Source organism: Hippopotamus amphibius, chromosome 6 (assembly GCF_030028045.1).
Source record: "Hippopotamus amphibius kiboko isolate mHipAmp2 chromosome 6, mHipAmp2.hap2, whole genome shotgun sequence".
NCBI lineage: Eukaryota > Metazoa > Chordata > Mammalia > Artiodactyla > Hippopotamidae > Hippopotamus > Hippopotamus amphibius.
In genome coordinates, this window is record NC_080191.1 from 159,022,401 (window position 1) to 159,050,222 (window position 27,822).

The following is a 27,822-nucleotide window of genomic DNA, read 5'->3' on the forward strand; positions in this document are numbered from 1 at the left end:
GAAAAGAGAGCCCAGAAATAGACTCATACATATATGGTCACCTGATTTATGACAAGCTCAGTAGGGAAAGGATGTTCTTTTCAATAAGTAGTGCTGGGTTAATGGATATATCCATTTGAGGAAACAATAAAACTTGACCCCTGCCTTATACCATAAACAAAAATTAATTTGAATTGGATCGCAGACCTAAATGTGAAAGGTAAAACAATAAAGCTTCTAGTAGAGAATATGAGAATATCTTCATGACCTTGGGCAAAGAACACACAAAAAAGCTAGCCATAGAAGAAAAGATTGATAAATTAGACTTTATTAACACTATGAACTTCACTTTGTCAGAAAGAAAAGAATTAAGAGTGAAAGTCAAGCCATATCCTGGAAGCTAATTTGCAGTTGATATATCTGACAAAGGAGTTCTCTCTAGAATATACACAGACCTAAAAATCAATATGAAGAAGGGTAACGCTAATTTTTTTTAAAGAGCAAGAAATGTAAGCAGGTACTTCACAGAGGAGGATATCGAAGTATCTCATAAACAAATGAAAAGTTGTTCAGCCGCATCAGTCATCATGGGAATGCAAGTTACAACAATAGTGAGATACTGTTCTATCACCAGAATTAAAAGAACTGGCATTACTAAGTGTTGGCAAGGATGGGAAGCAACTGGAAGTCACATGTACTGTTCACAGGACTACAAATTGATATAATCACTTTGGAATCAGTTTCGCAGTTTCTAATAAAGTTAAACATATATCTGCCCTATGTTCCAGCAAGTACACTTCTAGGAAACGCATGCATATACATATATACCCAAAGACATATACAAGCATGTCCATTACATTGTTATTTTTAATAGCTAAAAAGATGCTGATGCAAAAGGGTATGTACATACAGTATGATTCCAGTTATGTGAAATTTTTTTTTTTTTATTTTTTTTTAAAGAGAACTTTATTATTTTTTGGCTGTGTTGGGTCTTCATTGCTGCTCGAGGAGTTGCAACAAGCAGGAGCTACTCTTCATTGCAGCGCATGGGCTTCTCATTGTAGTGGCTTCCCTTGTTGCAGAGCACAGGCTCTAGGTGCATGGGCTTCAGCAGTTGCAGCATGGGGGCTCAGTAGTTGTGGCTCACGGTCTCTAGAGTGCAGGCTCAGTAGTTGTGGTGCACGGGCTTAGTTGCTCCAAGGCACGTGGGATCTTCCCAGACCACGGATTGAACTCATGTCCCCTGCATTGGCAGGCAGATTCTCAATCACTGCACCACCAGGGAAGTCCCCCAGTTATGTGAAATTTAAAGTGGACAGAAGGTGGTTATCTTTGGCAGGGAGGAATGCCAAAAGCATAAGGGAGCCTGGTTGAGGACTGGAAGTACTCTGTATTTTTACTGGAGTGATGGGTACATAGATGTATATGTAGGTAAGATTTATCAAACTATACCCTTAATGTTTGTGCATTTTATACAAGTTATGCATCAGTAAAAAAGGGGAAGATGTACTGGTAGGTCTCATTTATAGACCTTTGCTTATATGAAACTACTGAAGGATGTTGAGTAGGAAAATGACACTAACATCCTCCTTTAGGAAATTTTTTTGGTGTTCATGTACAAGACAGGTTTTAAGGGAAGAGACTGAAGTCAGGGAAGCTGTGACAGAAGCAGTGAGTGTGTGTTCACAGTATTTTGATTAAAGACTAGAAGTAAGGGAAGACACGTGCTCCTGAGACATTGCTATCTTGTCAGTAGATTTGGTGATTAAAAAGCCTCATGTGATTAGCTTGGATTTTTCCAAGCACAACAGATCTGATTTTTGCTTTTTGCCCTGTGTCTCAGAACACTAAGACAATGCTAAAAGTTGGTAAACTTAGCTGGAGAGATAATAAGCAAAAGGATATCAGAACTTAGAACAGGCCAGCATTGTATTACAAACGTGGCATTGTTCAAGTGTGTGTGTGTGTGTGTGAGAGATATCCCCTTGTCTGCTGATGCTGTGATGAGAGGCGCCATCTCAGCACCGTGGCCTTGTCTCTGCAGCAGCTGCTGTGGCAGTTTCCTCACTGAGTTCCCGTGGAAGAGCTTTTGTTTTTGTCTGCACGTGTCCTTCCATCATTGAATCCTAACAGCTCTCTCATTGTTTCTCTTTCCTCGTAGTGAAGACTGAGCCAGAAACACCTGCGCCAAGCTGCCCGTCTCAGGATGGTCAGACAGCAGTGAAAACAGAAGATAGTTCTGAGCTGGGAAACTATGTCATTAAGTAATTATTTCAGTCCTTTCAAAGGACTTGAAAGGGAGTTGTGCTTTCAGTGTGTTTATGGTGCTTTTAAAAACCATCCCTGTGACAGCTGCGTATGAGTGTGTGTTGTGTGTATGAGTCAAGCCCTTCGATGGGTGGAAACCTTCTGTCTGTGTGTGCTGAAGGAGTATCACCACGTGCTGCACAGCTTAGGGGTCTTCATTTAACACCTGGACGTGACCTCCGAGCGGCACTTGGTTTGTCATCTCGGGTGCGATTACAGACCTCCCTCACTTGCGCTCGCCAACACCAAGTTTCTTTGCTGACTCTTGGGGTATGAGATTTCTCATGAGGTAATTAGGCGTGTATACATTTTGTGTTGGAGTATCCACATACCTGCCTAATCTTAAATAGCTGCCTTTTCATGGCCCATATACATTGAGTGCTTCTTCTAAAAATACTGAGATTTTTTAATTTCCAGATTGGGAACCCACCTGTGACTGAATATTTTGAAGTATCTCAAACTGCTGGGAACAGTAGAAACTTAGCCACTCTCATGATAGCTGACAGCATGAACTGTAGGAACTCTATAGGCATTTGTATGGTAGAATTCTCTGCTCCAGTGACAGTCACATTGCAGAAAGATTACATGGCTATTTAATTTTAAAGTACAGATAAAATGAAATGTCAGGTTTGCATAATTTGTCATTCCTGGGGTCTCATCTGTTTTAGTGTTGACTTTTTAAGCAGTGAGTGTTCTTCGTTTATAAAGAAGGCTATGCATGGAAGGAAGGACATGCCAATATAATTCCCTTGGAAAGGAGAATTTATATACATAAATTCACACACACACACAGAGTTAGAAACTGCTCTGTGCATTCGCTACCTTAATTTTCTTTTCTTTATCCTTCTCAGGATAGACCATTTAGAGACTATCCAGCAACTCTTAACAGCAGTAGTAAAGAAGATCCCATTAATCACTGCAAAAAGTAAGGCAATACTGAATATATGGATGCATTTTTTTAAAGCTGTGAATTACTTGAGATATTGAGTCAACTTGAAACACTTTGGTGTTGTAATTAATACCAACATGGTAGTTATCCTAGGGGGTTTTAGCTACAGCTATAGCTCATTTGCAGGGTTTTAAAATTCACAATATCTTGGTCACTCGGTTAGATTTTTAGTATTTTCACTGTGTTTGATCTGCAGAAGGAATTTTTTTTTTAATTAATTTATTACTTTTTTTGAGGGGGTACACCAAGTTCAGTCATCTGTTTTTATACACATATCCCCGTATTCCCTCCTTCCCTCGACTCCCCCCCCACCCTCCCTCGAGTCCCCCCCACCCTCCCCGTCCCAGTCCTCTAAGGCATCTTCCATCCTCGAGTTGAACTCCCTTTGTTATACAACAACTTCCCACTGGCTGTCTGTTTTACAGTTGGTAGTATACATATGTCTGTGCTACTCTCTCGCTTGGCCTCAGCTTCCCCTTCACCCCCTGCCCCCTCCCAAACCTCGAGTTCTCCAGTCCATTCTCTGTATCTGCGTCCTTGTTCTTGTCACTGAGTTCATCAGTACCATTTTTAGATTCCGTATATGTGAGTTAGCATACAATATTTGTCTTTCTCTTTCTGACTTTGCGGAAGGAATTTTTTACATTTATTTATATAAATCATATGTCTACAGTACATATATAAAGTTGCATTCATTTTTAATATTTATTAACAAGGAAAAAATTAGCATTTGCCTGCAATGTGCCAGACTCTGCAGGCTCATTACATTTAATGTCTTATTTAATCACAGTCTCTTATGGGATACATGGTGTCATCTTCAGTTCACAGATGAGAAAACTGAGGATAAGCAAGGTTGAGTACTTGCTTGAGGTCGCTAGCTGTGTGTCATGTGGCAGGACACAAACCCAGGTTCATTAGATTCCAGAGTTGCCTTTCGTCTAGCACTCACTGTCACTCACTCTGTAGAAATGCATGACTCTCAAGACCTGCAGCAGTGAGGTCTCCTCTATCCCCACCCATTGTTAGCGAGACTGAACAGTTTGCTTCTCAGCCCTAGTTGCTCTGACAGAGTCAACAGCCCTCACCAAGGGCAAGACCTGTAGATACTTAGGTATCTGCTTTCAGAGAAGATCAGCCATGAACATTTAGAGGGAAGGGATGAAGCAGATTCTCATTTCACATTCATGGGAATATGAAAACAATAGCACAAGTACAGACTACTTTGCTTTTTTTTTTCCAGCTGTAATAGCAAAGAAATTGAAATTATTTTTTTCTCGAAGTTTAAGGGGTCATTTTGAGGTAGCTCAAGGTAAACTTTCAGTGATTTTTCTAGCCCCAGAGAAAAAAATTTTTTAGTCTTTTTAAAAAAATTCAGATGCAAATACAGATTATGAGAGCTGAAAGGCAGTTCAGGAGCCCTCTTTCCCAGCGATCTCATTTTACAGTTAAGAAAAGCGAAGCCCAGGGAGATGATGTCAGTTGCCCAAGGCAGCTTAGTTAGTGGAAAGGCCAGGGCTAGATCTCAGCTCTCCTGCTCCTCGTGGAGTGCCTTTTCCACGTATTTTAATAGGTAATCACTGCCGCGAAGCTTTCTCCACCAGAGAAGCTGATTTCCCAGGGAGGGCTGTTGTCTTAAGAACACACGAATGAGTGTGTCATGTTGCACCTGAACTTGCCTAGTGAGGAACACAGCCAATAAAGAGGTCTAAAGAAACGTTTGGACATGCCTCCAGCAAATAAGATTTTATTTAAATCATAACTTTATTCAGAGTTTGCCGGATATGTGCATTCTAGGTGAAGATGCCAGCTGTTTTTCTGCAAAATCTGTGGAGCAGTATTATGGCTGGAACATTGGGAAAAGGAGAGCTGCTGAGGTAATCCCGTGTCTGCCGCAGGCCACCACTGAGAGCCTGTTGGAGAAAATAACCAAAACACATGTGCATTCTGGCTGTTTCCATAAACCTTGTCATATGGAGCAGTGATGAACTTTGCAGCATGTTTCGTTGAATATTTGACGGTAGAACTATTTCCTTAATTAAAAATCTCATTCTCCAAAGACTTGTAGCTAGCTTTTGAAAGATCTACTTTCATTTCCTGCATTGCTGAAAATTTCTAAAAATCTTTAAAGAATTATATTAAAATGAAGTCAAGTATTTATTACTCACTGTGGCAGCTACTATGCCAGACAGTGAGGTTATAAGAGGAAATAGCAGGTACAAAGGCATGCTTGGGAAGCTTTGAGAAAGTCAGCGTGATGAGCTTGGGGGAGACTGGGGAGGGTGGGGAAGAGGGAGATCACAGGCTGAAACCAGGTGAAATTCCTTCTAGGCCAAACCTAGAAATTTCAGTGTTATTTTATAAGCATTAGGTAGACGTTCTTTTACATTTTTTTTTAAACTGAGGAGTAACACCATCAGATTTTCTTTCCTTAAAAAAAAAATGATTCCAGCAAGGTAGCATGGTCGTGTACAGTTGGGTCATTTATTTGAACACACTGCTCAGCTGGAGAATTTGATCATGGTTCCCCTCCCCACCTCCCAATTTTTTTTAAGTGGCAAAGAGCGATGACCATGCGAAAAGTCTTACAAGAAATACTGGAGAAGAATCCAAGATTTCACCACCTAACTCCGCTTAAAACCAAGCACATTGCTCACTGGTGTCGCTGCCACGGCTACACCCCACCTGACCCCGAAAGCCTGAGGAGCGACGGGGACTCGATCGAGGATGTGCTGACCCAGATCGACAGCGAGCCAGGTGAGCACGGGTGGGGCTCCCCGAGCACCAGCGGCAGCTGAAAGGTGTCTCCTTGGAGCGCACGCTCATCTCTCAGCCCTGCGTGGTTCTGGGGCTGTGCCAACCCCAGCAGGTTCCAATGCTCTTTCCTTCAGCTGAGGTAAAGGGACCTGAGGGCTCCAAGAGTTGCCTTGGAGAACAGGAGCCTTTGCTCACCTCTGGCTGTGTGTCCCATCCAACCCCCAGGACAGTCCCTACAGAACTGTTTGTGCCCAAGTGTCCCAGCCAGGAATGTGCCGGCCCGTGGCATGCAGCAGACACACTGTTCATTCAGGAGCCCCCTCCTCAGCATCCTTTTTTGGTGACTTTCTTAGTCCACCTCCTTTCCTTGTGGTAGAAGTGACTTCTTCCCTGTGACCTTATAGCCACCCCCACATAGATGAGTCTTCTCCCTGAAGATGGGGACAATGTCTTATCTGTTATTTAATTCTGAAACCTAGCCTGGAAGTGCACTGCCCAGTGTTGGGAGGCACAGGTGAAAACAACTAATAATGTTGCAGATAAAACAAATAGTTTTATGGTAAAGACACAAATATGTGGGTGGGGGTGGAGGGGAGCTGGGCATAAAAGATATATGGGGAGAATATGTTGAGTTTTACCTTAAAGAATAAGGATTGTTTTCTCCTCTCAGCCCCATTTCTGTAGAAAAACAGACGTTCCACCTCCCAGTGTGAGGGAGCCCAGAGCACAAGGAGGGTCTGGGGGATCCTTTAAGACTTAGCACAAGACCCATTTTCTCCATGAAGCTTTCCCATGAAGCTTTCCCAAGAGCCCTAATGCAGAGTGGCCTCTCCTTTCTCTGATTTCCAGTGGTATTCAATATCAGAACCTTGAGGATTTGTCAGATTTCTGTATCTATGCTCTTTGGAGAGCAGAGACCATGTTGATTATTTCTGTGCTTCACTGGCAGTGTGTGTAAAGCACAACACTCTGCCTGTACTAAGCTTTCTGTTAACATGACTGATCAGTCTGTGAGCATCCTGCCAGCAAAGCAGAGGAAGCCAGGAGCTGGATGCCCTGCCTGCATCCTGCTCGGTGCCCTTAACCCCATCTTGTCCCCCGTCTGAACCTCATTTACTTATCCGTAAAGTGAAAGGGATGCACTAGAAGATTCCCAGAGCCCCTGCTGGCTTTAAAGTTCTAATACTCTTTGTTGGGCTTTGTACAAATCAACTTATTAAAGACTGGATGCATGGTATACACTAAAATGTTAGTAGTGCTTATCTCTGAGCAGAACAGGGATGATTTTTAATGTCTTCATTGTGCATTTCTAAATTCTCCAGATTTAAAATTTGAAAAAAAAAAAAAAAAAACCAGTGGAGTGGGAGGACAGCCTCATTTTTGGTGGCATAAGTATGAATTGTGTGCTGTTTTTACTTAGATTGCTCTTAACAACACGTGTTCTAACACAAGATGCCTGTCTTGGTGCTTGTCTCCCTTATGATTACTAGTTCTCATAATTATAGATCCATAGAATTTTAGGACCAGAAAGAAGGTCAGCTCCCTTGCCACTTACCTTCTCTGGGTCTCAGGCTGTTGGTCCCTTGGAGATGGGAAGTCCCTTTCTTTTGTCACCACAGCTGTCATAAGACTGATCACGTCTCATTTAGAGTGCCCGTCATCATTCTCCTCTGCTGATATCCTCTGCCGGAAACTAGAGGACCTGCAGCAGTTTCAGAAAAGAGAGCCAGAGAATGAGGAGGAGGTGGACATCCTCAACCTCTCAGAGCCGTTGAAGATAAACATCAAAAAAGAACAGGAAGAGAAACAGGAAGAAATGAAATTCTACCTGCCACCAACACCAGGCTCTGAATTTATTGGTGACATCACACAGAAGGTAGGGGACTAAGGCCTGTGCTGCTGAATCCCTAACCAGGTGCGAGGTACTTGGACCTTCAGCCTTAGAAACTGACACCAGACTTTCTGGTGAAGTGAGTATATGATTTCCTTCTGCCGGGTAAACCCAGGCTCTGCTCTCTGGGGACCCGCCTTCTCACATCAGGGCCCTTGGCCAAGAAAATGAATCACATGTGTAGAGGTTGCTCGTTGCACATGAAATTGAAGCAGAGGCAGCTAGATGAAGGCAGTTTTTTACTCTTCATCTCCTTTTTTTCCATTTTCCTCAGCAGAAGCACCTTCCCCTCGTGAGGCATGTCACAATGCGCTCTCCCTGACACTGTAACAGCTCCAAAGGGTCCTGCTGGGGTTTGGACGGGGCACTTACGGTGCAGGAGAGAGTCATGTGCCCACCTCCGACAGAGCGCACCACACCTCAGCATCTGCCTCCTGGGACCCAAGTGAAAGGCTGTCTTTTTTTTTTTTCACCTACAGGAGATGAAAAATGGGGCAGTTTTCATGGATATCTTCATCACCTTTTGAAGAGGGCCTCAGAGTCTGATTCCAGGCTTTCCAATGTGTTGCTCCCACTGTCAGAATTCATGGCAAATCCTATGTTCTCTCATGAAGGAGATCTGGGGGTAAAGAGCAGGATTGTAATAGCATTTTTAACAATCCCTTAGAAACATGGAGCGATAGGATAATAGATTCTTCCAGCTGTTACATTGTGAGTTACCCTCCATGTGTTTTGTCCAGAACGCCTGTGGAGTTATTCTTCCACCCGGACATCTCCTTGGGTATCAGAAGTGTGCTTGTTTTTAATGCAGAAAGAGAAACAAATGGCTTTCTTCTGTTCTTCCAGATTGGGATCACCCTACAGCCCGTGGCGCTGCATAAGAACGTGTATGCATCGGTGGTGGAGGACATGATTTTGAAGGTGGGTGCCTGTGGGCAGCAGGGGACTGTGAGCTAGTGTCAAAGCATCCACAACAAGAGTTTGTGCTGATGTCATTCTAATGATTTTTTTTTTAAGAATGATTTATTTGCTGCATTGGGTCTTAGTTGCTGTGTGAGGGCTTTCTTTAGTTGTAGCGAGCAGGGGCTACTCTTCATCACGGTGCATGGCCTTCTCACTGTGGTAGCTTCTCTCGTTGCAGAGCACGGGCTCTAGGCACACGGATGTCAGTAGTTGTAGCTTGCGGGCTCAGTAGTTGTTGTGGCGCATGGGCTTAGTTGCTCCGTGGCATGTGGGATCTTCCCAGCCCAGGGATCGAACCCATGTCCCCTGCATTGGCAGGCTGATTCTTAACCACTGTGCCACCAGGGAAGTCCCTCTAATGATATTTTTTAGTGCCATTTCAAGTGCTTTTTAAGTAACCTGAGGTGAGAGTCAGAGCTCTCAGTGCTTTAGGAGGTAACACATATAACAATAGAAACAGCCACAACTGTCCCATCTCTTGGTGAGAGGATGACAAAACCAGGTTCCTTACCTAGCTGGGTCCTAGCTCAGCAGTTCCTTTCCTGGTAGATCCCCCTCCAGGACCAGGGGTACCTCACAAATGGTCTTCACCTGTTCTCTTTAAAAACAATATCTGATTAATGATAATTACCCCCTTCATAACTTCTCAGAATCATGGCCTCTATCATTGTGGCCTATTATCTGTGGTTTATTATTCGAATCTTTTAATTTTTCCTTAGGGACTTTTGATCCTTAGATACAGTTGTTTCCAAAGTTTAGGGTATGGGATGAGGTCAGCTGCATCCCTTCTTGCCAGTAAGTAGGTGTCCCTTTTGAGAGTAACAGCATCTTTTTTTTTTTTTTTAATAAGTTCCTGTTTCTACTCTTTTTTTTAAATTTGTTAGTTTTTTAATGTATTTTTGGCTGCGTTGGGTCTTTGTTGCTATGCACAGGCTTTCTCTAGTTGTGGTGAACAGGGGCTGCTTTTTGTTGCAATGTGGGGATTTCTCATTGCTGTGGCTTCTCTTGTTGTGGAGCACGGGCTCTAGGCGTACAGGCTTCAGTAGTTGTGGCTTGTGGGCTCTAGAGCGCAGGCTCGGTAGTTGTGGCATACAGGCTTAGTTGCTCCGCAGCATGTGGAATCTTCCTGGACCAGGGCTCAAACCCGTGTCCCCTGCATTGGCAGGTGCATTCTTAACCACTGTGCCACCATGTAAGTCCCCAAGAGTAATAGCATCTTCTGTTGCAGGCTACAGAGCAGCTGGTCAGTGACATCCTGAGACAAGCTTTGGCTGTTGGATACCAGACGGCATCTCACAACAGGTACCGTTATCTCTTTAGTTGGTGGTGTCAGGCTAACAGATATTTCCTGACAGTTTAGTTGCCCATCAAGATGTTTTAGACCTAAATCAGTTCAGTAGGAGGTGGAGGTGTCAGTGCTTGGGACATGCTCAGAGCCAGACAGACTCGGGGATCTGCTTGGTCATTTTGAGACAATCTCTTGGTTTTGAGAGGTTTGTGTCTTCCCCATCTCTACTGCATAGACACTGTTCAGTAGGACTCTGATATGTTACAGGGTTGAATAAATACCAGTTCTTTGCCATTGGAGATAATAGTGTTTCTTTTGTATCAGACCCTAGGGCCAGGCACTGCATATATTATCAAATTTGTTTTTCATTGCAGAAGTCATACTCCCTTTTTAAAAATCAGGAGACCGGGCTCTGAAAGATAATCTTGCCTGGCTTTCCCAGCAAATACATGATAGAACCTAGATTTGAACTTGGATCTCACTGGCTCTATATCCGCAGGCTCACTGTTGCTCTTTGCAGCCTCTCTAATTGTCACTGGGACACTGAATTTTGCTCTTTTCCTGGACCCTGGAAGAATGATAGGCCTTTGTTCCACATCCTGGCATTCCTTTCAGAGGAAACAAGTTTATTTTATTCTGTTGTGCTTAAAGGCTATCATAAATTTATGAAACTTTAACAAGTACCTGAGGACATGAAGAGACCTAAATCAGAGGAATATTATTATGTCAGACTTGACAGGAATGTGACACATCGGGCAATGTAGAGAGGTCTTTACAAAAAGTGGAGAACAAAGGAGTCCTAGTAATGCTGCTTCTTGTCCTGCTAGAGATCCAGTGTGGGCTGAGTGCCTCTGGAGCCCCTGCTCACCTCCACAGCCCTGACTGTGGAGACAGAGTGACTTGAGTGCTTTTGATAATAACACTGAAGATCACACTTGGCCTGGCATAACTCCATCTCCCATCTTTCCAAGAGACAAGGAATATGGTCCCCGAGTTCTGTGGTGCTTTGACTCAGCTTTCATTCGGCTAAGACTGAATTACAACAGTTAACATTATGTTCTGCTTTACTTCCTTTCTCTTCGCACTCCTCAGAGTCCTTTTTTTTTTTCTTAATCATTCAACCAACTTCTTGAAATCATCTCATGCCTGTGGTAGGAAGTCATATTTGAGCCCTAAATAGGGCTGACCAGGAAGAAGGTAGACCACATCTCCACCAGAGTCAAAGGAATTAGTGGGAAAGAAGCGAGAGGAGGCACCTGGCCGCTCTCCATCCCCAGAGTGGCCCTAAACCACACCTGTCACTCAGCATTATCCGCATCTACTAGAGCCTGTGCATGGGCTGGGGCAGTCCTTTCGGTAACTTAAATTATTTAGATATTGGAGAGAATTACTAACATCTTTGTTTTTTGGACCAGGATTCCCAAAGAAATTACAGTGAGTAACATTCACCAGGCCATTTGCAATATTCCTTTTCTGGACTTCCTCACAAACAAACACATGGGGATACTGAATGAAGATCAGTGAACAGAACAAAGATGCCCCTAGGAAAGCAGGATTCGAAGCCTTGAACTGTGATGACTCTCCTGTTTGGGAGAGGAGGTCGTTTTCTGTGGGCCTCAGAATACCGTGGCTACTAAACCCGTGCCTCTACCTAATAACAACACCGGAGTGTTCACGCCCAGGTCAGATCCCTTTAGGACAGAAGTTTGTTTCCTGATTCTAGAGTGGAGCCGTGAGCACACGCATGCTCTGTCAGCTCTCATCTGTTCACTGTCTGCGCAGCCTCCGTCAGAGCCTCAGAGCAGGGTCAGGCCACAGTTACCAGGCCCTTCTGTCCTCTGAATGTTTTTCAGTGGGCACCTTGGGCCTGAGTCTGTCTTGAAGAGGTGAAAAGTGAGTCTGGCAGACGAGCGACTTCACCCATTCTGTGTGCTGGGACAACAGGCACCCCCACCCTCCCAGTTATGCTGATAACATCTGGAGGAGGGCTGGGCTTCGGCCCTCAGCGGCGGCCGTTGTCGGAGGATCCGCACTCAGCCCCCATGAGTCGGCTCAGGAAGTAGTGATACTGTGCGGAAAACACACACGCCTAGGAGGCTGCAAACAGAGAATTCTTTCATGGAACACAGGAGCATTACTACAACCAGCCTTAGAGCATTGTCAAGGGATGGGCAGATTCCAGCACAGGTCAGGAAAAGGCTTGACTACAATCGAGAAGCTCTTACTGTGTGAGTCACAGACAACACCCGCCAAGCCTGGGCACTTGGTGGACTCACGGGCAGCTTTGAGTGTGTGCTGGACAGAGAGCTGGTTCCATACCGTTTGCATGGTCTGCTGCTTCTGCTGCCGAATCAGCGTCGCATGGCTAGTGGGGAGCAGCCCCGAGGACAGACAGTTTCATCCTATCAGTAGATTTGGTGTCTTGTTCTTCTCTGTCAAGGAATTTTTCCCAAGAAGAAAAGTGTTTTAAACAAACACTTGTGAGTGCCTTAAAGGTAGAGAAACGACGGTCAAAGCCAAGAGCCAGGGATGTCAGTGCTCGGAAGCGGTGAGAACAGATTGTGTCATAAGAGACCCCCCCCTCAGTGGGAGGGAGAAGTGGAGAGAAGAAGGAAGGTTAGCAGCGCCCAGCGTGACGTCTAGTTTCGTTATAGACGTTCTATTCCTAATCTTCCTGACATAGTCTAGAAGTAAAGAACTTATTCTCAGTTAGGAATCTGCTCCAAGAAAACTGAAACCTGTGAGTCAGAGTCAAACTTACCCAAGCAGCATAATTCACGTTTTCATGAGTCCTCTAGATGTTTGAGTCAAGAAAAGGCAGGGAGGCAACTGTGAGAAATCTGCCCTTTTTTATTCAGCATCTGAAGATTGCAGGTGCAGAGGAAAATCTGTTCAGTAAGGCATAGGGCACGCCCTAGTTTAGTAATAAAATACTTTAGTAGTAAAGGCTCCGATATTCTGTACATAAAATACTCCAAGCAAGGTTAATTGGCAAGCATAGACTCATTCAGCATTGGACTGTGACTCAGAAATACAGGATGGAAGATCTGATCCAAACGAGAACAGGTTCAGTTATCACAATTATGAAAGCCTCAAGAAATTATCTTTTTGCAAAAGAAATAGAAAATGATTTTAGTCCCCATATATGTTAGTTTCAAGTGTATTTGTATCATAATGTAACATAATTGTGTAACAAAAATATCTACAATAAATCTTTTAGTATTTGTGATGGGTTTTCTGAGTTTGGAGCTCTACACGTTGGTAGGGTTTTTCTTACATCAAAAAGAGCTGGGGGAGGGGCAAAGGTGTGTTTAAATGCATTCTTCCATTTCTTTCTGAAAAAAAATTGCAGCTATGTAAAATAAGGATTATAGTTATATAAAAAAGTATTAGAAAAATGCATGTTGGCCCTGGACATAGTGGTTTCTGACAGCTTAGAGCAAAGGAAAACTACCTGACTGAGCTCAGAGCCTCCTCAAAGCCAAGGCAAGGGAAACAGCTCCTGTCGTCCAGCCAAGAAACAAACTGGTTCATCTGGCAAGAATGGGTCTGTGCTGAGGCCAGAAAGAAGTTACTCCTCTGACATTTTGCTATCACGGTGGCTGAAAAATCATATAAAGTGCAGAAATATTTCAGAAATCACTATTTGTACCCACCCTTAATAAGAACTAAAGGCTTTGAAAGCTTTGGTTCTTCAAAGGTAAGAAGTTTTGTACCTTTCTTGGGACCAGACTTCACTTGAATGGTCTGGAGAAAGGAGAATAGGGGCATTGCTTAGGCCCCCTTCCTGAATGTTATTTGTGTTTTGACAGGAACCGCAGGACAGTGTCCCAGTAGTTTAATCGGGGCCTCCCTCTTACTTACTGCAGGCACCTGTGTTCATGGGGCCAGCAGAGGTGATCCTGCTTGAAGGATCCCCTGTTGGCCCGGGGTGGGCTGCATGGCCAAGGTTCTCTCAGAGGCTGCTTTTTTGGAGTTTGGCCTAATCCTGGAGTTATTACAGGGATGAAAATTTATTTGAAACACTATGGACCCATCAGTCTTGGTCTAAATGACTGCGGGTGAAAGGACCCGGGGGCCTCCCTCTGGTTGGACCGCCTCACTACTGATCAAGGCTGTTACTGCAGTGTTACCTCTGGTCATGGGATAATTAATCTGAACTCTTTCTTTTGGCTAAGTTACCTAACAGATTAAACTGCTTTTTAATTTAATACAAAAATGCTATTTATATAGAAACTTTAGCAAATATTACAAGGTATAAAAAAATTTAAATTACCCATAGTTCCCCTCTTCAAAGATAGCCACCATTAATATTCCAGTGCATTTCTTTCTTTGTCTATGTCTGTTGTACATATGACTTATATGAGATGTTGACCACATGGCTGAGGCTCTTATTATCTCAGTCGCTTCGTAAGGCTACTCCAGTAACAATATGTTACGGCCTTATTAAGTCCTAGAGTGAGTGGGAGGAAGCTACTTGTTCAGAATCTAGATCTAATAAGTCTAGTAAGGCAGCCTGTTGCTTTGGGTTATTTTTGAAAAAGCTGTCTGTTCTTGGGTGCACAGGATGCCTTCCAGAGGTCAGGCCAAGCTGTCTGTTCTTGGGTGCACGGGATGCCTTCCAGAGGTCAGGCCAGGCTGTCTGTTCTTGGGTGCACGGGATGCCTTCCAGAGGTCAGGCCAGGCTGTCTGTTCTTGGGTGCACGGGATGCCTTCCAGAGGTCAGGCCAGGCTGTCTGTTCTTGGGTGCACGGGATGCCTTCCTCAGGCAGTGGTGCTCCCACTGCTGCTGCAGTGCCCACACTGCCAGGATGGGGCAGCCTGCTTTAATCCCAGCTCAATGAGTGGGCTCCCGGGACAGGCTCTGGCGGAGGGAAGGGCATGGCTGGCCATGCAGTGTGACACGGGCAGGGGCTACTACGAGGGCCTGTCAGTGGCATCGATGGAGCAAAGCAGCAGATGAGAGTAAAGCAGGCTCCCAGGAAGGGGTGCTTGGGCAGGAGAGAAGTACAGCAGCTGTGCTTTGTTGGCCATTTACCATACTGAGCACCCTGCACATAAACACAAATTCTCTTGAGGGGAGAGGGGGAGTGATATTACCCACACTTCGCAGAAAAGGAAACAGAAACTTAAACTGCTGCCAGCTATTGAGTGGAGAAGCCAAGATTTGATCCCAAGACTAACTTCAAAGACAGCCCTTTTACCCTAGGCTCCTGGCGGGGGGGCAGTGTAAAAGAGGAGGTTCTGTTACATATCACTACATATGACACCAGTGCGACTGCAGCCCTGGGTGAGTGTTCTCAGAATCTATAAGCATCCAAAGGAGAGCAGCAGTAGCCGTGACACATTAAAGTCCTGTTACCAAGAGGAGGATAAAGGAAGACATGAGAAAGCGTTCATGTTTATAATTAAAGAAATAAGTTAACAAGACATTGAAACAGTACGTTTGCATTTTAGTAAAATCTGAGATTGTACAGTTAATCTGTTTGCTTCTCACAGAATGGCCAGCAGGCAGTCTCTTTTCCCTTAGAAACACCTAACATGCAAACCAATGAAGTCTGAAATAATAAAACCCTTTGTGTAAGCATATGGTTTTGCGTTTCCCTTTAAAATGATTCTCTCAGAGCCTTTCCTTTGCTGGAAGGAGGGGAAGGGCTGTGCCTACCGGAGCGGGGAGCTAGCACCTCTGAGGGGACGGCCCCCTCACAGCCTGAGCTGGAAACATGGCCCCACCTCTGCTCGGAGCTGCTTCTGAAACCTGAATGCCACCTCCTGTGGTGAAAGTAAACGCTCACTAGGCTAAGCCGCTTGTGGGCTGGAGAGGGATAGAGATCCAAAGGGAAGTCCCGAGTTTCCTTACCTCAACTGTCCTTAGCTTGTGTCTCTAGTCTCTAAAAGAGACACAAACGTTTGACTCCTTCAAACCTTTCAAGGGTTGCCGTGCAAAGAGGGGACCAGGCTGGTTCCAGGTGGTTGCACTGACTGGAATCTATCGATAAAGTCAGGAGGGGGCCTTCCGCAAACAAAACGAGCTGCCTCCTCAGCAGCTGGGGAGCTCCCTGTAATGAGCTGGCATTTCAGGGTCTTTCAGGGAATGAAGCGAATGCCACCCTTCCCCCAAAGAAGTTTCCAGTTCTTAGTTTAGTACTTACTAGTTCCCATCTAGTCATCAATATGTTAAGGGAACAAAACTGGAGTTAGTAATGAGATGTGGGGCTCAGAAACCTACCAGAAGGTAAATGTCATTCATTCAGTACTTCACTCATCTCAAGAAATGTTTTGTTAAAACCAGGGTCATTTTGGCCCATATAGAAATTATGTCTTTAAAACTGAAATCCTATGATTGATATTCTGTTTCTTTGGGAACTTCTTCCTGGTTACTTAGCATCATCACGAGTCACATGCAGGTGATAACCTAAGATTTCTTCTACAACCTGAACATGTGGGGCCATTGGTAGGACTATTCAAAGACATTACCTTGGGTTACCATAGGTTATAAAATTATCATGCAGCCTGTGAAAACAACATTGTGGACATTACTGGATCTCTCAAAGACCTGTTATGTCCATATTCCTCAGTCCACAGGGACCAATTCAGTTCACAGTAGAATTGATCAAGTTCTTCAGATTTAAAAAGTGAAGGGCAGCCAAAAGAGGCAATTAAAAAAATCTGAAGCCTTTTGCACACTTCTTGAGGAAGAAGAGGGTTTTTGAAGCCCAGAGTTGAGCTGGGTGGTGCTGTGTCCCTCTGTGCCTCTGTTCTGCCCACAGCCCCGTGCAGCTTGGAGAGGAAGTGGTGCCCCACGACGAGAACAGAGGACCCTCCCCCTCAGACAGCAGGGGCCATCTGGTCCTGAGACCTCACCCCAGTCCCTGGGCGATGGGTTCTGATCCCCTGTGGCTCCCTCCTCTCGGTGGGCAGTCACACGTTGAGGATCCGGGGAGCTGAGGCCTGAAAGATGGCTGAGGGGTTAGGAGTGAACTTCTTCCTCACCTCAGGGACCTGAAAAGTGAAACGTGGCCACAGATCAGTGGGGCTTTTCCTTTACTTTCCCTCTTTCTGCGGCTCCAGGAAAAAAATTCCCTCCTCTTTGTCCTCAAGAGTTGAGACTGCTAACCCGAAAGGTCTGCAGGGGGCAGGGAAGGACGTCCGCAGTGGGCAGCATCCCAGCATGAGTGAACACTGGCCAGATGGAGCACACGGACCATCCGTTCTGCTTCGTGAAGCCTCCTTTGGGTTGAGTCAGGAAGGTGAACAGCCCCACCTCCCTTCCAGCTCTTCCTCTTTCTTACGCGAATGCCTGGGACTTGGAAGGCTTGTCACTAAGGGCTCAGGGGTCAAGGGTAAGCTTGGGATTTAGGAGGAGGAGACATCCTGTTCCCCAGATAAGCCAGCACTAGGGGGACACGCGTGGCAAATGACAAAGCAGCCCCTTGGCTTTCTGTTTGCGAGGGACAGTTGGGTGCTCAGACACCACTGTCCCTGCCATAATGTCATCCTACACCATCCAAATCTGACTTCTAGTCCCTAACCTGGAAAAAAAGCCTCTGTCCTCACACCCCTTGCAGCCAAGCACCCAGCCCCTTGGCCCACAGCACCAGCTTTAGACTGACCTGGAAGCCAGCCCTGGGGCTGCTGTCCCATCCGGAGCTGTGGGTTGTGATGACTGTGGCGGGTTTCACCTTTGTGGATCTCGATGGCTTCACTCCAGTCCAGGCCTGAAATTCCTGTCTGGAACAGAACACATCACAACCTTGCACAGGGTTCAGCCATCCCTTCCGCTGACCCTTCAGGGGCCTCGGCCCTTGCCCTGTGCTTCTGAAATATTCCTGGCCAATGTCCACTGCTGAGATGCTGCTTTGGCTGCAGATGTTCCTTGCTCCCTTTACAAAGGCAGAACTAGCAGCAGCAGTGCACCCCAGACAGCTCCACCGGAGACTCTCCCACGTTGCTAGGGAGCGATAGGCAGAGGCTGCGAGGGGAATGAGCAGAGAGCTCAGTCAGCAATTGGATCCTACTCATCCCGAACGGCGAGCTCCCGGCTGTGCTGGGCCTCAGAAACAGTGTGCTCCAGCCCTGCCCTCCAGGGCTCCCTATTTGTCTCTGGGCCACTTCAAGGGGCCCTAGAGGTCCAGAACCAGTGAAAGTCACTTGCCTCCAGCCCACATCACTGGTGGCCCTTATGTCCAGAGGAAGGGCCAGCCTGGACAGCGCACAGCACAGTCCTCCATACCTGGTTAAACTGAGGAAGAAAATGAGGCTCAGTGTTTAGTTTTTAATAACTTGTCTCATTAACTCTTGCAAAAGAAAATAAATCATAGTGACCATCTCAAGAAACTAAAGATGGCCTGGCTTCTTTTGCATGGCACTGTGCATGTGGGCTCTAGTGCATGGGATAGGGAGGGATGGTGGCCTGTACTGTTGGGGGGGGCGAGGCGGGCAGGGTGCTGGCTCCCTAGAGAGAAGTGACAAGGCTGGCACAACCTAGCTTCATGTGCTCAGAGTAGCATTCTTTTGACAAAGACTTAATTCCTCTTTAAAAAAAAGAAAGGGGGGGGGGCTACTTTAATTCTATCAACTCCCCTACTAAATGGCAGAGGCCTCCTGTGGGAGCCCTCAGCCAAAGCGATGTTCTAAGGAAAAGGGTCCAGCTGGCCAGAGGTAGCACCCACACGTGGGCTGGGTCCACGCCTATCTCATCCCATTCACTGCTCTGGCCAGGTTTCAGGCCCTGAGGTCAACAAAGCAGTCTTTTCTCCTTATCAGCACTACAGCTGGGCACCACTGGGCAGGCCATGTGCACAAGGAGCAGTCTGTCCGTGGTCAGCATTTGGGTACCAAGAGGCGAACTGGGCCAGGGCCCTATCGGATCATTTTTGCTTCCAAAGCTGCAAGTTTTCAAAGACCAGCTGCCCGAGCCATCTGCTGCTCTGTTTCTCCTGGGGAAGCAGGCCCTCCCCTGGGTGTGCCCTTCTGTTCCCAAACTGAGCTGAGCCTTGGGTCTGGCAGCCCAAGCCTGCTGCCCCAGGGTGACTGCAGGGGTCCCAGAGCAGGAAGCAACCAGAGCCGGGGGCTAGAGCAGTTTCCGTGGCTGCTTGTGGGGCAAGCCTGGTGCTGGAGCCCAGGTGAGAGGGGGGCCTGCAGTGGGATGGAGAAGGGACACTGAAGACAGACTCAGCAGGGCCTGGTGACTGCCCAGGAGACCAGAAGGGCAGACTAATGGCTCTGGCTGAGGAGATAATAAAAACACAGGACTAGCTGAGTCCACTGTGCCTCCCCTCAACAAGCAGTTTCCACCATCGTCCACCTCATGTGAGCCTCAGCTGGACCCTGAGGGCCACAGTCCCTTCTGCTGAGGGGCAGGGGGCCACCCAGGGCATTGCAGAGCCCACACTGAGGCTCCTGAGGCCTAGGTTCTCAGCCCAACATGGCTTCAAACAATTTAACTTCCCTAAGCCTTCCAGTTGGGCAGTGGGGAAAGCCGGAGTCAAGTCTGGCACTTTGATAGTTAGCCTTTTAACTGACTCACCCAGGAAGGAAAGAGGGAGATGACTGAGGAAGCAGCACTTCCAGAAGTGGGTGGAGCTAGAACCTGGGCCAGAGGTGCTGACACACACACAGAATTCCGAAGGGAAGGCTCTGGGAGGTGGCAGTCAGGAGAAGGGACCCAGGCTGGCAGTGGGCAGGACCCGTTGCCCATCTGGCTGAGCGAGTGAAGCAGGTCAATTCTCACTTGGAGACCAGGGGCCAGGCAAGGCAGGACCTGCTGGGGTGGAGAGGAGTAGCCACCAGTACACTGATACCTTTGGGCTCTCTGGATCTATTCATTTTCTTTGCTTTGGAAATTTCTTTAAACAGTTCGCTTAGGTAATGTGCATCTTGCAAGGAGGCAGGCAGGATGTAGTTACTCATGCCAGTTGGGAGGTGGAGGGTCCCCAAGGTCAGCTCGCATGGTGCTGGGGGAGCCAAGTTCAGCAGTGGTCCTGTGTCTCTGCCAGGTGACCCAGGCAGCCAAGCTCTTGCTATTTCTGCTTTACAGATGAGGAAAGGGTCAGAGGGACCAAGTGACCCACCAAGTTTACACACCAGGAAGGAGAGCTCCAGGGAGTTCCCAACTCTTGCCCAGCTTAGTACTTTTCCACCTCTGCCAGATACAGGTCAAGCAACTACCTTGATTCTGAGGAGGCAGCATCTAAGGGATGATAACATGTTGGGGACACAAATTTGGTCTCTGAGGCAAGACACACTTGGGTTATGCTCTGCTCTGTGTGACCTCGTGCTATGGCGCAATTAAGCCTGTGCGCCACAACTACTGAGGCCGCGTGCTGCAACTACTGAAACACAAGAGACTAGAGCCTATGCTCTGCAACAAGAGAAGCCACCACGCTGAGAAGCCTATGCACCACAATGAATAGTAGCCCCTGCTCGCCACAAAACGAGAAAACCCACATGCAGCAGAGACCCAAGGCAGCCCAAAAATAAATAAATAAATAAAAAATAAAACTATGGTATAAGCAAAGATTTAGCTATAAAAATGCTGATCATATAAGTTTTTCCTTTAAAATTTTTTGTTAAAGGAAATACATGTACATATTTTTTGAGAGCAGTGGTTCAGGGAATTCCCTGGCAGCCCAGTGGTTAGGACTCTGTTTCCACTGCAGGGGGCATGGATTCGATCCCTAGTGTGGGAACTAAGATCCCGAATTCTGTGTCACACACCCAAAAGAATAAACAAAAAAAACAAAGCAATGCTTCAAAAGAGCAGAGTGAAAAGTCCCTCAGCCTCCTTCCACCCCGGAAGCATCCACAACTCCTTCCCCTTCTTCCTCTCCCTAAAGGTTATCATTTTCTCACACATCCATGCAGAGACATCCTATGCTTATTTCAGCAGATATGTATATTTCAATAACCCCTTTAAAAACACAAATAGTAGCAGAAACATTGTTCTGCATCTTTTGACTTCTTCTATTATCAGTACATTCTGGGCTTCCCAGTAGCCCATCCTGTGGCAGAGCTATAATTGACCAGTCCCCTACATCAGTAGGACAATGGAAATGTTTCCAATTGTCTGCTGTATGTTGTTGACAGGTATGTTATACTCCTTAGCTCCCACCTCATGTTCAAGGTTACCTGTAGAGAAAATTTCTGGAAGTGAAGTAACTAGATCAAAGGAACAGTGTTTTTAATAGCCCCAAATTAGGAACACCCTAAATAATGACATAAGAGGTTAATATTTGGATGTATATACCAATATATGGATGACGTATATCCATAAGATAAAATACTGCACATCCATTAAAATTTATGTTGTAGAAGAGCATCTAGTAACATGGACAGACATCCACAATATGTGGGGGGAAAAATAACGTGTACAGTTACGAATCTAACCATGTAAGAATTATAAACAGACAGGCACTCAAATACATATTAAGGATTAGAAGGAACTACCAGTTTGAGGTAGGATTAAGGGCATACTCATTTTCTATGTTGTAATTTCTATAATTTCCAATTTTTCTACAGTGAGTATGTATCACGGTTATAAGGAAAGCCCTCAGTTGTCCTGGGGCAGAGCACGGGCCTGTCCTCCGTGAAAGCCAAGTCAGCTGCCCTCAGTCACTCAGTGGGATCTTGAGGGGACCACCCACTCGAAAGCTCTGCATTTGGTCCTCAGCACTAATGCCCCCACAGAAGGCACTGGCTCAGGCAGTTGGCCTGCACGCAACCCTGCTGTGGCTGGGCCCGCATGGTGGAAGTTAAGGGGAAGCAGATTTTAACTCAGTCAAAGGAAGGCCCTTCTGACAGGGCTGCCAGAAAGGACAGCGAGTGAGGTAGTGAGCTCACCGTCACGGAGGTGCTCGCTCGCTCACTCCGAGTCTGGTCAGGGAGCATCGAAGGAGACGCTGGCAGTGCCAGGAACCAAATGGGATGAGCTCGGAGGCTGCCCGCAGCTCTTGAAGTCGTGTGGGATGGGGGCTCCAGGCGCCTCCTCCCTCCCGCCCCCCCTGTCCTCCGGGCTCCAGGCTCAGTCTCCTGGGACCACGGGGTCTGGGTCCGATGCGCTCCCCTGCCCCCAGCCTCATACCTGTACGACGTGGTCGCTGCTGCAGCCGCGCCCCCGTCACCGATGGGGAGCACGTAGACCCCTCCGCTGGAGGGCGCGGGGGACTTGACCCTGCGGCCGCCCGCTCCCAGTCCGCGTCCCTGCGTTGCATCTCTGGGCCCCGCGGGCGCCGTCCACACGCCGAAGTCTCGCTGGTACTGAGTGAGCGGCACGTCCCGGCCGGGGTCCCGGGCGCCTGCGGGGGTCGGGCCCCTGCGCGAGGCGGCGCTGCCCGGGCCAGGCTCCTCGCTCTCGAGGTCGGAGTAGCTGTGCAGGGTCAGCGGCACGGCCACATCGGAGCGGTCCAGCTGGTTCCAGCGCCGCGCCAGGCAGCAGAGGCGGCTGATGCAGGGCCACGCCATGCCGGCACCGGCGCCCGCCGCTCTGCTCCCCGCGCTCCAGGCGCGCCGCGCCGCCCCGCCCCGCCCGCGGCCCCGCCCTCCCAGCGCCACAGCTCCGCCCCATGGCCTGGGGGTGGCCACCCGCGGAGGGGAGGGCTGGGCGCCATGCCTCAGGGCCGCAAGTGCACTGCTGGAGCGAGGCAAGGCTGGAGGGGTGCAGAAACGGGGCTGGGGTTGGGGGAACTGAAACCGCCTGGAAGCATTTACAAGTGTCCAACTTGAAGAATGTTTCATAATTTAATCCAAACTTCCCTAAACGCTATCTTATAAATCAGACCTGGCTGTGCAGAGGCTGAGGGCCGGATGGCAACAATTCCTAGCTGGTCGCCCTCGGCCAGTACCCAGGCTGCAGCCCGCCTCCTGGAGGGTATGTTGGGCCCCTCCGACAGCGGACAAGCCATGGCCGCCAGATTTGTAGGGCTCGCGGCCACGCAGGGGGAGACGCCGCGATGAGGGGGATCCCAGTGAAGACTTGGCGCCGCGCTTCCTAGAGAACCCGTGTTTGAATCAGCCTTTACAACGCCAAATTTGTGACTACCAATTCAGCTTCCATTGAGAATTGGCATTAGCCCTCAAGTGACATTTCTTGAGGCCTAAAATCCCCAGTTTTAAAGCATGGCCACAAGGCTTGATTTAGCTTTATGAAGCTGCCACAAATCTTTGGCCTCTATGCTATAAAAGTTCCTCTCCCTCCTGTGCAGAGTTAAGTATAGGTTATCCTCCAGGATATAAGGTCAGTCTGTTTAATGCATGACAGGGTATCAAACAACTCCCTGGCCACACTCGAAGGCTCCCTGAGTATTTGACACAAGCCCTCTCCGTATGCATTGCAGACCAATTACTAGTAACACTGTTGAAACAGCATTAATTACCCAGTGCTCCATCTCAAGCATATACTTGGATGGTATCCACCCTGCACCTCAGAGGGAGGGACTGCAGTAGAGCCCTGGCCAGTCAGAATACAGATTCCTCTCCCAAACCATTGCCTGTCTTAGCCCGAAGGCACAGCAAAGTGACACAATGACTGCCCAAAGTGGCAGCAGTTCAGCTGCCTTGGCCAGCCATGGCCCAAGAGGCAGTAGCAGAGGAGCCCTGCATACTGTGAAGACACTGGGAGATTACACACCTGCTCAGGGTAAGCTGGCTTTGTGTGACCTCCATGTGCCAAGGCCCTGGGTCACCCACCCAGGAGATTGGTGACTAAAACACTCCGTCCTGTAGAGAAAAAGAGCAGCTCTTCTTATTCTGATTTCTTCATTCACTAAACAGTCAAAGAGCACTTACTATGTGCCTGGAACAATGCTGGGTGCCTTCAGGAGGTTTACAGTGCAGTGGGCGACAGATGTGGAAACCAGTGTAATAGAGCTTTCCAACAGTGGAAAGAGGGCCAGGGGCCTGGGCTCACCGCCCGTAGTAGGGGAGGGCAGTGGGGCTGGGTTGGAATGCAGGGTCCAGCGGCCAAGGGTTCAGCCACAGGCAGCAGAGGGTGGACCACGGAGGGCCCTGGTAGCCACACTAGGGAGTTTAACAATTTTTCATAGGCGACAACAGGAAATGACTAAAGTGTTTTTTATCACTCTGTGGCCATATGGAGAAGTACAGGACATTTCAGAGAGCAGCTGGAGAACAGTCTTAACAACAGTCCAGGTTAGAGACAAGGGACTGAACTTAAGGCACAGGCACTGGGAGTGGAGAGAGAAGGGGCTGAATTCTAGAAATGAGAGGTGAGAGAGGGAAATCTAGAATGGCCCCAGGCTTAAGCCAGGAGTGATATTTGATGTGCTTGCGTAGTGGAGCCCCAGGACCTGGAACTATAACTGACACACAGTAGACACATGTACTGAGTGACACCTTGGAGATATTCAGTGGGTCCAGAGCTCAGAAGACATCCTCAGAGAGATAACTGAAGCCACAGAAGTGGAGAGAGTTGAGACAGCAAAGACTGCACTCCTGAGACCCCACACTTCAGACGACAGTGAAGGTGGCACAGGCTGAGAGGCACATGAGCCAGGCAAAGCGCGGCCTTGGGGTGATCACATGTCAGCAGAGAAGCCAAGATGAGAAAGTAAGATATCCCAGCGGGCAAACAAGAGAGTAGGGACAGTGCCAAAGCCATGGACAGTTAGGCTCATGCTTCTGGAGCTGAGTGCTGACCTCCCAAGGCCTCTCACAGGTAGGCAACTTGAACTTCTAAATGTTCCTTCTCTAATGATCACAAAGCAGAGAGAGGAGACATGTCTTCACTGACTGTTTCTGGGTCTGCCCACGGACGACATGAAATTCATTCTGAACTCCATATGGAATGTCCATATGATCTCAGCTTGCCATTCCACCTCTGAAAAACACTTCTTGCCTCATCTGTAAGTCACAGGGTTGTTATTTATTCAGAAATGTCAAAGCACAGGAGTGTGACCTTGGGCAGGTCCCACACACGACCGCCCCAGTTCCTTACTGGCAAAATGAGGTCTGGGTTAAAAAAAATTCTCTCTCCTTAAAGTGACATTAGTTTAGAATAGAATCCCCTGCCTGGTAAGAATGACCATTACTTTCACAGTAGAGTCCAGCTTGGTGGGAAAAAAAAAGAAGAACCACCGTAACTGGACATTTCCTATGTGCTGGGCACACGCTGCCATTCAGCTCTCAACACCGTGTGAGGTGGGCACGGCTCCCTCTCCTGGTCACAAAGCCAGACGCTCTGTACCCGCCACCACAGAAGCCCGGCCCTCTCCAACATAAGGTGCAAAACTTTGTATAACCTTTTGAGATCCCCAAAAGACTCAAAAGCTCTCCTATAAATCTTTTCAAGAAAAACTTTTAAATTCTCAAACTGCATGTCCTAGAAATAGTTCTCAATCATGAGGATAAGTGAGTTCTCTACAGTGAAGCTATGATGATGCTATGTCAGTAAGATGCTCCACTACAAAGAATGTACATTTTCCAACATAAGATGCAACTAGGCTCAGATTCAAGTCTGAATTTATCCAAGATACTTTCAATTCTTAATTTAGCTACGATTTTAACCTAGAAAGCAAAACCTAAAAATAACTTTTTGTATATGCCACTCACTGTCATGAAACATTACCTACCTTTTTGGGAAAATTTAGAAAATATTGCAGCTGTTATTTCAGACCACGCCAGAGAGAAGATGCTCTTAACTTTAACCTGTCAACCAAGCAAGGAAAGGGTTAGGTAAGTGAGAGTAAACATTTAGCAGAGGTGCTAGAAGGCCAACATTAAAAAAACAAGCGCCTCTGAGTTCCAATCAGACCTTTCCACGTGCACCCTCATCAGGTTCAGACCTCAAGCTGTGTTAAATATAACGACGACCAGCAGGATTCCAGGGCAGCACCAGTGCTCCTCAAAAGAGACACACACCCTCTGTTTACAAACTAGAGATAGAAACCTTTATTTCACAACCTTGTCATAATTCGCCTTCTAATGAGACATGTGCTGGGGACATAGTTTAAAATACTGGGAAAACCAGATCCTGAGTGTCTTCCAGGCAGGAGCAAAGATGTGGTCACTCCAGGGCCGATGCATTCCTGGGGCTTCAGGCAGCATGGACCAGATGCACCAGGATTGTCCAACCCCAGTTTTACTTAGAGCCACCTCCTTTTTTGGGGCTGTCAGTCCTCATTTCATGCCAAATTTTCACTAGAGGCTCCCTGTTCTTCCAAATGAGTTCATGACCGTAAGTAATATACCATCTGGGGAGAAGAAAAACAAACCAGGTCCAACATTCAAACAGTATGACATACAAATGGCAAGTACCATGATATCAAGTTGACCTTTTAAAAACTGAATGCCACTGTCATTTACTATTCAGCATATTAAAATAGCTGATTAATGTATTTAACATAGATCCATGACTTACCTTTAATATATAGAATACATAAAAGATGGAAATAGGTTGGGACCATGTGCGACTGCTCCAAAAGTGTAAGTACTTCACACACACTACTTTTAATTCACCACAACCCTGCAAGCTGAGTATCACTTTCCCCATTTACAAACATAAGAAAACCAAGCCTAAAAGAAAGTCGTTTGCCCAAGGCACTAAAAGCTTCTAAGTGGTCAATCAAGGATTCACTCACAGATCAGACTGATTCTAAGTCTGGACTCTTCTTATTATGTCAAGTGTAAGAAATGTCAGAATTAGTATTTACTAATAATGATGGCTATACTAATTTAAATGCCTCTCATCACCTTCTGCGTGGTTACACAAAAGGATCCAAATTCTGCCCACCTTTTAAAATACAGCTCCAATCCCCAACCTCCTGTTGAACAATGCCTAAAAGCAGACTGAAGCAATGAGCTGAGGAAGCTCAAACACTGAGAGGTTCGGCAACTTAACTTGCTCAGGCTGCACAACTAGCAATCACCAGAACTGAGACTAGAACCCAAATCTGACTCTGTAACATGTGCTCTAACCACGGGGCTATAGTTCAGCCTCTAGGGAGCATGTGGTAAAGCTGAGGAACACACAGGGAGTGATGATCCAGAAGCCCACAGGCCCAGGGTCTGCACGACCAGGCGCTCTACCCAAGGGCAGCACAGGCTGCAAAGGGAACTCAAAGGCACCTGCCTCCCCTCGCGCCGGCTGTGGAAAGGCGCACGAGAAGGGGAGAACTTCTGGGGGAGAGGGACTTGGAATGGCTATTATTAAAAGTTTTTGTTATTGAAACTTTTATTTTTGCCCTGGTTTCCCCAAACAGATTTCATGTTCCCTGAGGCAGAAACCAGATTTTGTTGATCTTTCCATCTCAGACATCTGATTGAAAAAATGCTCTATTCAACATAACTGATGGCAGAATAGCAGTTTAATGTTTTAACTTTTTAAAAAATGTTTACAGCATGTATTTTTTTATTACTAAGGACTTGAATTGTACCTGAATCTTAATACTCATTAAATATAGTTAAAATTTAATTATGAAAATAGTCACCATTAAAATTTTGAAAAATAATCAGTAAATTTACAGAAAGAAAAAAGGCATTTTAAAAACATGCAAATTAATTAACAGGCATGTAACAAAATTCTTTTGGGCTAAGAGTGAAGTTCTCTGGTGAACTTAAAATAAGACAAAATGGATCACCCTAAGATTCAAATGCAATCATAAAACTCTTACAAGAAACAAAACACCTGTCAGGAACTCTCCATTAGTAAAGTGTCTTCTCAAATCTTTTTAACCC

The 27,822-nt window shown here is 46.7% G+C and overlaps 3 protein-coding genes across 12 annotated transcripts in view; 1 reads left to right on the forward strand and 2 right to left on the reverse strand.

Moving 5' to 3' along the window:
• YEATS2 (YEATS domain containing 2) overlaps positions 1 to 13,335 on the forward strand; it is a 104,840-nt gene extending 91,505 nt beyond the window's left edge. For 3 of the 10 annotated variants that reach the window (XM_057740137.1, XM_057740139.1, XM_057740140.1), the window contains 8 exons: positions 2,141 to 2,243; positions 3,138 to 3,211; positions 5,030 to 5,109; positions 5,788 to 5,989; positions 7,639 to 7,865; positions 8,727 to 8,801; positions 10,072 to 10,145; positions 11,547 to 13,332. In XM_057740137.1, the coding sequence (XP_057596120.1) occupies positions 2,141 to 2,243; positions 3,138 to 3,211; positions 5,030 to 5,109; positions 5,788 to 5,989; positions 7,639 to 7,865; positions 8,727 to 8,801; positions 10,072 to 10,145; positions 11,547 to 11,655 (944 nt within the window). In that variant the 3' untranslated portion in view covers positions 11,656 to 13,332. Of the gene's footprint in view, positions 1 to 2,140; positions 2,244 to 3,137; positions 3,212 to 5,029; positions 5,110 to 5,787; positions 5,990 to 7,638; positions 7,866 to 8,726; positions 8,802 to 10,071; positions 10,146 to 11,546 lie in introns of those variants that run through there. The other 7 variants (XM_057740135.1, XM_057740138.1, XM_057740136.1 and 4 more) reach the window with 4 other exon arrangements.
• A 3-nt stretch (positions 13,336 to 13,338) lies between these two features.
• On the reverse strand, positions 13,339 to 22,866 carry MAP6D1 (MAP6 domain containing 1). Its single transcript, XM_057740142.1, is given in 6 exon segments — positions 13,339 to 17,133; positions 17,745 to 17,862; positions 22,214 to 22,620; positions 22,622 to 22,775; positions 22,777 to 22,829; positions 22,831 to 22,866. Coding segments are annotated over 6 exon segments (849 nt in total). The 3' UTR covers positions 13,339 to 17,052.
• Positions 22,867 to 26,013: 3,147 nt separating this feature from the next.
• Positions 26,014 to 27,822, reverse strand: part of PARL (presenilin associated rhomboid like) — a 51,660-nt gene continuing 49,851 nt past the window's right edge. The window contains exon 10 of the mRNA XM_057738905.1: positions 26,014 to 26,339. Coding sequence (XP_057594888.1) covers positions 26,228 to 26,339 — 112 coding nt within the window. The 3' untranslated portion in view covers positions 26,014 to 26,227. The remainder of the gene's footprint in view (positions 26,340 to 27,822) is intronic.